The sequence below is a fragment of the Megalops cyprinoides genome, chromosome 1, assembly GCF_013368585.1.
Source record: "Megalops cyprinoides isolate fMegCyp1 chromosome 1, fMegCyp1.pri, whole genome shotgun sequence".
In the NCBI taxonomy this organism is placed as follows: domain Eukaryota; kingdom Metazoa; phylum Chordata; class Actinopteri; order Elopiformes; family Megalopidae; genus Megalops; species Megalops cyprinoides.
Window position 1 is genome coordinate 48,505,441 of NC_050583.1, and position 9,187 is coordinate 48,514,627.

A 9,187-nucleotide genomic window follows, 5' to 3' on the forward strand; every position below is an offset into this window, starting at 1 on the left:
AGTATGAGTTATTGCCAAATGATTATCTGGTATGTGTGTGTGTTTTTGTATGTGTGTGTCTGTATGTGTGTGAACTATGCATGTGTGTTATCACTGTGTGTGTGTGTTTTGTATGTGTGGTATTTCTGTATGTGTGTGCATTTGTGTGTGTATGTGTTGTGTGTGTGTGTGTGTGTGTGTTATATGTGTGTATTATTTCTGTGTATCTGTATGTGTGTGTGTGTGTTTGAGTGTGTATGTTATGTGTGTGTGTTTGTTATTTGTGTGTTATGTATATGTGTGTGTGTGTAGTGTCAGTGGGCCTGTGCTCCTTAGAGGTCGTCGGTCTCTCCGTCGAAGGGGATGGTGTCCAGGTGCTCCATGAGCACGTCGCTGTGCTCACTGGTGCACACCCAGGGGATGGGTGTGCGGTTGAAGGAGGGCCTGGAGTTGATGTCCAGGTGGTACACCACTGCCGGCTCCAGCTCCTCGGGGGCCACGTCCAGATCCGGCATCTGGAAGGTCATGAGCTGGGAGGCCTTCTCGAATCCCCCAAAAGGCAGCGCCGTCCTGGAGGAGGGAGTGGGGGGGGGGAATAAACAAGACCTCAAGTCCTATCGCATTCAACCTCCCATAATGCTTCCCTCCTGATTCTAACCGTATCACGCTTTAGCATGCCACTCCATCTATTTTCTACTTGAGAGCTCGCTCGCTCAGGGCAGATCTGAATAGTGTGAATGCTAATTGCGCAGCACAGGAAACGTCAGATGCGAGCGTGCCTTAAACGCAACATGGGCGGGCACGCCAGGTGTGCCTTTGAACACGACAGCCCCCTGCTCCTTACAGCCTCTTTTTTCAGGTCTGGAAGCAGCTCAGGCTGTTTTGAATAAATCCGCCAGATGCTGAAAGCTGGTTACTGTCCTGTAATGCGGTCGCATTATAAGGCAGAAAAGAGCCATGGGGATTTGGATTTTGAAAACTTTACACCCCTTTGGGCCGAATTATGCCACCGTTGCCATGGTGCCAGGGAGAGGCCTGTTGCCGCAGCCGCGAGGCCGCCTACCTGTTGAAGCTCTTGTACTTGGGCAGCTCTTGGAAGACATGCGGCCCAGGCATCTTCAACTTCATGGTAGCTGTCAGCTCAGTGTCACCCTTCATCGCCCGCTCCCATGGTGATATGTAGGTCTTCACGTACTCATGCCTCTTCTTCTCCTTTTCCTGGGCGGGGTCCACGCCATCCTGGCCTGCTACCAGAGAGGGGGGGGGGGTATAGATCACAACTCTAACGCAAACCCTAACCCTAACCCTAACCCTTACTGCATATCCCTCCCATTACATTACATTATATTCACTTAACAGATGCTCTTATCCAGAGCAACATTTAGCACAAGAGAACAGAAGTGTATCTATTCGAGTTAAATGAGCAACAGAGTCAGACCAGGCTAACAACACTTCCAGACCAGTGAGTGAGAGCACAGCGCCATTACATTATTAACCCTATATATATATTCAAGTAGCCACTATTACATTATTGTCATTTAACAGTCATTCTTATCCAGAGCGACTCACAGGTAGCTTTACATGTTACTCATTTATACAGCTGGATATTTATTGAGGCAAATTGGGTTAAGTACTTTGCCCAAGGGTACAACAGCAGTGGCCCAGGGGGGAATTGAACCTGTAACCTTTCGTTTACAAGCACTGCTCCTTACCGCTCTGCCACATTGCCACCATTCAAGCACTACCACAAGCTAACTTGTGTAATCTGACTAGACAGTCCAGAAATTAAGGGAAGCCAAGTACACACGCAGCCATACATCCCAAACCCGTTTACTGCCTTCTGCTCTAACCTCACCTCCGTCTCCTCGCTCTTCTCCAGCATCCTTCCCAGACCCCTCCTTCACACCGTTGGTTTCGGAAATGGGGGCGTTGGGATCATTGGGGGCCCCGTCAGTCACCTGTCCCCCCAGAGAGGGCACCAGGTTCTGCAGGTTCTGCTGATGTGGCACAGGAGGAAACACAGCTCAGACCCGCCTCACACAGGGACTGGCGCCGTCATGTGACCCACAGCCCAGGACCTGTTCTGTGTCCACGGCACTGATGCCCCTCTGGTCCCTCCCCTTGAATTCCCATTGGCTCCTCCACTCCTTCTGTTCCACCCCCCCCCCCCCCCCCCCCACCTTCTTCTCCAGCTCCTTCACCATGCACCCCTCCACTCTCTTATCGTGGACTTGTCCATTCCCTCACTGTGATCTCACCCACACTTTCTCACTCTCATCACTGACCTCCCCCCTGTGCAACTGCCTCATCTTGAGCTCCCTTGCTCTCTCACCACACACCTCTGCTCTGTCTTATCACAGACCTATCTCCATTACTTCATCACAGACTCCCCCACACTCTCATTGTATACTCCCCCCACTCTCTCAACATAGACTTCCCCCTTCCCTCATCAGACTCCCCCATTCTCATCATAAACCTCCAATTCCCTCATCACAGACCCCCCCCCCCACCATTCTCTCATCATAAACTCCCCGCTTTCTCACCATGGATTCGTTGAGCAGATCGGGGTTATTCTCGTAAATGAAGCGCTCCACTCTCTGCTGCCTCATCTTGAACATCTTGGATCCCTTGTTCTTCAGCAGGGACAGCTCCTCCAGCATCAAGTCCTTGGGGGCTTTGATCTTTGTCCCCAGGTCGAACTCCGTCGCCTCGGCGTCCGCCTCATCCTCCGCTGTTGGGTGAGGGGGTTGGGGGGGGGAGAGAAGGCAAACATCATCATCACAAACCCTTGCCTTGGTTTTAACAAAAGAGTCACAGGTAAAGAACCTAGAACCATAAGTATAAGGACGGCTTATAGGTCTCAGGTTCAGTTTCACATTGTTCTGAGTGTTTAGGTAAGAGAAATTTTTTCACTTTCAATAAAAGGGAACTGATCCGTTTCATTTGACAGCTACCCCACTCTCGCCCTGACCGTCGTAAAATTCCACCCTCATCCGCACCTCGTTTGATATTCCCCATAAACCCCGGAGCTGGCCCCTGTCCGCTACTGATGATTCCCATCCCGGCGGCATGCTGCCTTAAATCACAGCAGTTGGCCGTGGCTCAGACGGGCGGAAGCATGTGTGCCGTGCCCCCAGAGTGAGGGAGAGAGCTGCAGATCGGGTCGCCTCCCATAACAACGTCAGAGTGAGCCAGTCCCAGCAAGCTTCACCCCCCCCCCCCCCCACATGTTCCTTATGCTTCTGTAAACATATTTATTCTGCGTCTCCCTTATGTTACCTGAATGCTAATAATCATGTTTGCTGCTTTCCAGGCAAGTCAGACGGCCTTTTGCAGGACACTCAGTGACAGGGCATTATCTGTAACAGTCCCGTGTTTAAAATATGCAGAGGAAAAAACACAAAGAATTTATTGATTTCTTTATTTGTCATCTTTATGGAAGAACAAGAAAAATGTAGTTGAAGAAGGTAAAAGTGAAAGAAAGTGTGGGGAAAGTATATTAGGTGAGCATCAAGGAGAACCAGAGGAGAGGAGGAAAGGAGGGAAAAGGAAGTACAGAAAAAGGAGGAGTACAACAACTACAGAAGGAAGAGCAGACTTCCACAGGAAAGAAGGAAGAGTGTATAACGGCAGACCTGGTTCAGTCAGGAGGAAGTAGAGGCAGTCCTCTATTCTGAGGGAAGGAGAGGGGAGGGTGATGCCTTTTGAAAGGGAAACTGTTCCAGGTGAAGGTTTGGAAAACGATCGTTGGTCTTTTTCACTGTGAAGATTTATCACAGAGGGAGCTGTGAGATTTGTCTGGAAGGGGTATGGCTGTCTGGGGAGGACATTGCACACAGATTGTTCAGTGGAGGTTATCAAATGTTTGAGAATATAGTTTTGACAGAAGAGTTAGGAAGGTATGAAATAAGAGTACATGACCGCTCCAGTGTGGTGCAGTGATGGGGAAAAGAGGGAGCGATGGATGTTGGTTCTGCATTCCCTGTTGTGGAGGCAGTCACAGGTGCACCTACAGGTTAGCAAGAACATTAAAGAGGAAAATCATAAGGGTGTGTATAATGGTGCAGAAAGAGTTTGCTGAGGACTGAACACAATCATTTGGAGGGGATGCAAGGAGCAAGATGGAAGCTATCAAGAAGGAAATTTCCTGAATGACAGTATCGACAGAATCAAAATGTTCTGAAAGTGTTACACTTTCAGTTACAAGGTTTATCAGAAGTGCTTCTCAGTGAGAATCTTTGATAAGAAGAGCAGCAAAGTCAAAAACACTTTACATTTCAACAGGAGACATTTTGTGTCTCACACACGTAAGCATATGCACGCAGGCACTTCTTCATAAATTCACACTTCGTGTTACTCACCGTGACTCATAGTTTACATCCAGCACTGAACAGCTGATGTGCTTCTCACCATCGAGTAACACCTCAGATTAAGCACCAATCAACTGCTGTCAGACGCGCAGTTATAAATCTGACGTGCTAGGGATAGAGACGGGAGAATTCGACCTCGGGTGCGCTTGCGTCTGCGTTCTGAAAGATAGCAGACGAATTTCTCTAAAGCGGGGGTGATGAGGGGTCGACCGTGACCGGAGCGTTTGTTTTACTTTTGTATAATCTGCTATACAGTGAAAAGCAAAACCTGTTAAAGTCCTATTTCCTGGCAACAGGCGGTTTGCACCGAATAGGTGACCGTGCACGGCCAGGCTCCGAGAACAAGCCGGCCGGTGTGAATTGACTGCTGGTGCGGTAAAGGGGGACGTGATAAATCAGCGTGGTGACTGGGTGCTAAGGCAGAAACGTGCGCGGCACTAGAGCAGTCTGCGAGAGAGCTGCGGTGTTTTTCCGTTAGCGCGTGAGCACTGCAGAGAGCCTGGGCTCGGAAATCTTGACAATTCCTCCAATTAACTAAAATAACCGGGCCATAAATAACTCAGGTTTCATTTCGCGCAGTAATTACTTCTAATGAAAAGCTCTGCATTTTCATCTCCGCGGGAACATTCTGAAAGGGATAACATTGGACTGGTAACATTCCACTGCAAGCTGAAAAAACACACACAATTCTAGTAATTAGCTTTCGACAGGTAATCATGGCACATAGCCCTAATATGTGGTCATTATGTAACACTCACAGTTTATTAATAAAGCATGTGCTTACGAAAATGATTGGTGATGTTTCACTGATCCATGAAACATGTCACTTCCAATGCATTCAACAGCTGATCTGAAGGGATAAATTCTACTGACAGCCCTGGTACACAGCCAAATGGCAGAACACACACAGGTCATACCAAGCATATGCTCACAAGATCCTCTTTGTGCAAATCAATGGATGACCGTCATACCCTCTTGTGTGTCCAGTCCACAGTTAAAATTCCGCTGAGTCTGTGGGTTGCGGTCAAGACGCTGGCCAGTTGCAGCCACTGACTGTAAAATGGAGAGGTGCATGCTGGGTATTGAAGTAACTGTGGTCACTGATCTCTGCAGTAAGGTAGGCCGCACACAATCCCGCAGTGCACTCTAGGCTCTCCACTGGGGGTGTGGCTTCAGAGATATTAGGCACAAATTTGTGCTGCTTGCCGTGGGTTTTAAAATTCCCTCGCTTCTCCCATGTCTCTGATGTCTGCATCTGAAATGTAAGGTGTTCAGCCTAGCTAACCACGTACCTGCAAACCCATGGGTGTGTGGGTGACCTGGTTGTACCTGACTGTGATTGTGTGTCTGTGTGTCAGTGAAAGAGACAGAGACAGAGACAGAGACAGAGACAGAGACAGACAGACAGGGAAAAGATATACGCAGATGAGACAAAGAGAAAGAGAGAGAGATGTTAGAGACAAACCGAGGAAAAGAGGCGTAGACTGAAAATATACACAGTGAGGAAGAGGGAGACAAAGAGCGAGTGACACAGAGACAGCAAAAAAGAAAGAGATGAGATTGATAGCCAGAGATCAAGTGAAAGAGATACAGGCAGCAAAAAAGGAATGTGAAAGATATAAATAGCCAGACATCAAGAAAGAGGAAAAGACAGAAATAAAAAGGACAAAAAGAGAGTCAAAGAGACACAGACTGAGTGAAAAGACACTTAGGGAGAGAGGGAGAGAGAGGTAAGCTCTTACCATCCTGTGTGATGTGGGAAAGGTCGGTGATGATTTTGGATGGCTTTTTCCTCTTGTTGGGGGGGGCAGGAGTTCCTGACAGAGGCATGGCTGCAGGCTGGAAGGCAGGGAAAGGGTAAATACAGACACACGCCTCTAATCAGACAACCTTAAGCAGGGCAGCACACTACACATGAAGAGTGGTGCCCCTAGCAGTCATGGAGTAGCATTGCACCCTGTGGCCCGGTTTTAGGGTAACTCCTGCAGAAAATGAACAGTATGTTCTTGACCTTATATTTTATGGGTGTGCTTGAATAAATGCAAGGATCCAGGGAGAAAATCTCCATTCACTTTTACACACTCTGACCACATTCTGACATGAGTGTTTGATGCGCTTCCTCTCTAATGCATCAGCCATGGTTTGACATTTGAATTCTAACGGGGTTTTTTAGATCTCTATATGAGCCTTCAAAGCATGCACAGGTGATTGTCCTGAAGCGTATAAGCCATATATTTATTTTATTCAGATGTTTTTATGTCTGTTTGATACTTATCTGTCTGTCTCCAAAATTCAAATGACTCCAACAGCCACTGTGACTCTGGCTGTTGAGTGTCTACCTGTAAACACAGTGCCAGCACACTGATTTACGGCTATTATTTCAAGCTTTTATTGTAGGGCATAAACTAACAGCTCAAAGCAACAAAGCACCTGGAGTCTGTATTTCTGCCCGTAGGTTATCAAGAACCTTTTTTAGGAGAATCTATAACAACACTTTGCCAAGACCGTGAGAGGTGTAAAGAAGATTGCGGCCTTTGTATGAGCATTGTCTAACCTGCAGTGTGTTACTAAACCACCTGCCTCAGTCCAAACCTAGTGGCAAGCTCTGCCTCGTTTTGGTAATAACTACAGGAGACCAATGGAAGAAGGGAAGGTGTTGTCGTAGACAACATGGAGCCAATCTGACCACATGCAGTACCAACATTCACCACAAGGGTTTTACAGTTCACATCATGCAGTTTAAGCAAGCTCTTGCTATTGGTTTCTTCCTGCTAACCTGACATTTGAACCAAGGCCAGAACCCTTAGGGATCACATGGCAGCCCAGCTCCAGCAGGTTTGAAATTTCATAAAATATGCTTACAACTATTAATAGTAAAGCATTAATCATTCAAGGCCCAACTAAATGGGGGTGTCAGGAGAGGATTATGAATGAAAACAAGAATGAATGATGGACACAGTAGCTATGGCTATTTTACAGTGGCTGTGATAAAGGGGGTGATCCAGTTTCTATGAAAGCCGTTGGCATATGAACCCCTGAAAAAGAGTAAGCCACAGCTCAGATCTGAGATGAGCAGGCAGAGAAATTACGTATCAGCTTTTGAGCGTCACACTGTTCCGCTTTGCGCAGGTACTTGAAAAAAAGCCCGTCAGATCTGCATTCTGCACCCTGTGCCTGCAAACCCCCCGTCCCTTCCACCATCTGCCACACCCCAGGGCTCCGGCAAAATTTGGCAGCTTTTGCAGAAAACGCTGCCGCTCTCCTGCTCCTTAAATGCCACCTTAGCCGCTGCTGGGGATATTAGGAATATTTCATTGCACCAAATTGACCGTAATTCTATCTTCTGCGTCTATTTTTACGCAAGCGCTTGGGAGTAAGACCTTTACCGGTGACTCAGAGGGGGGTGGGGTGGGGGTGTTCGGAAGATCAAGAAAGGCATGAGCACGGGCCACAGGACACAGGCCACGAGACCGCGGCAGCCAGGGCCCCTCTCGCCCCTCCCGGGGAGAGTTCGTTTTCCCAGGAGCTTTGGAGAATCTCCCAGAAGCTCTGTGCCGAGTGCCCTGGAGATCCGGGCTGAGAGAGAAAGAGACTCTACTGTACTACAGTAAAACCATCAGCAGCCAGCACGCCCGCCAGAGCTCCTTCCCCCAGGAGCTGCATTCCTGCCGCGGCTCCGGCTATTTACACCCGCGGAGGGGCCCGGGGAGTGGGGCGGTCAGCACATTCCACCTCCTCAGCCCGCACCCCTAGGGTGTGTGCCTCGTGACGAAACCCCTTTACCTGCTGCAAGCAGGTTAGTTTAACGCCCAATTAACTTTGACTTAGACCGCCATCGCAAGCAAGAAAAAAAATCCACACGCAACACAATGAAGACCAGTGGTGGAAATGAATCAGACTGAGCTCTCCACAGCCTGCAAGGGGCTTTTTCTCAAAAACTATCCCCCATCTTAAACCTAAACTTAAGCGCAAATTTATTGTTTTGCTGTGTGTTGTGGCTGGTGAGGCATACAGAGTGTATGCAAGCCGCTGTCACACTCTTACCGTGAATTAAGATCGCTGATGCAAACAGGGCCTCCTTGGAAAGAGGTGCTTGAGATTAATCCAAAATCCGAGCTGGCAGATCTCACCTTCCCTGTGACTTGCTCCTTGTCTGTAAATCCCAGGCTGTGAGACCCCAACAGTGTTTGGAAGGGGGGTCCTTTTTTTGGCGGGGGGGGGGGGGGGTCTCTTCTACACTGCCCAATGTGCTGATGCAAAGTTCAGAGAGATCTGGAGGGCTATGCTTTCATGCACACGCCTCTCAGCCTATATATAGACCAGTGAGGGGAGAGAGAGAGTGGACCCTCAGAGAGCCTCAGGGAGTCTGGGAGCAATAGACCCCCATTCTGCCTTCATTAATCAGTAACCTTCATGAGGGATTTTCACGTGTTCGGAGAGGAAGAGGCCCTGCAGTTGTCGCCCTTGTCTGTCGCCATGCGCCTCCGTTCAGGGATGTTCTGAGGTCCGTGCGCTGTTTACTGTGAGACGTCCACCCAGTCCCACCCACCCATCCAGGAATCACTGTGCGATTCCACACATCAGATGCCATCCGTACTGTGTGTGCAGTCATAGGAAACACGCCCCACACCCTTCCACAGACTCCCTTATCACTACACCCAGAGAGGAAGAAACCCAGCATGATCCACAGGGTAAAACAGCAGACCGAAGAGCCATCACTTCCAGAGAGGCTTTGAGATTTTTAGGATAGTGTCCCGGCCCTGTTTTCAGACTCTAATTTCCCCCTTTTCCAGTCCCACTTCCTGCAGTGTCATTGTACCAGTGACAGGAACATGAGA

The 9,187-nt window shown here is 48.7% G+C and overlaps 1 protein-coding gene across 1 annotated transcript; it reads right to left on the reverse strand.

The window, feature by feature from the left end:
* Positions 1 to 311: 311 nt before the first annotated feature.
* Positions 312 to 6,179, reverse strand: LOC118793129 (myozenin-1-like). The gene is made up of 5 exons (XM_036551152.1): positions 6,092 to 6,179; positions 2,523 to 2,710; positions 1,884 to 1,976; positions 1,043 to 1,218; positions 312 to 549 (listed from the first exon to the last, which is right to left on the reverse strand). The coding sequence occupies exons 1-5, from the start codon at positions 6,177 to 6,179 to the stop codon at positions 312 to 314; spliced, it is 783 nt and encodes a 260-aa protein (XP_036407045.1).
* Between the last annotated feature and the right edge of the window lie 3,008 nt (positions 6,180 to 9,187).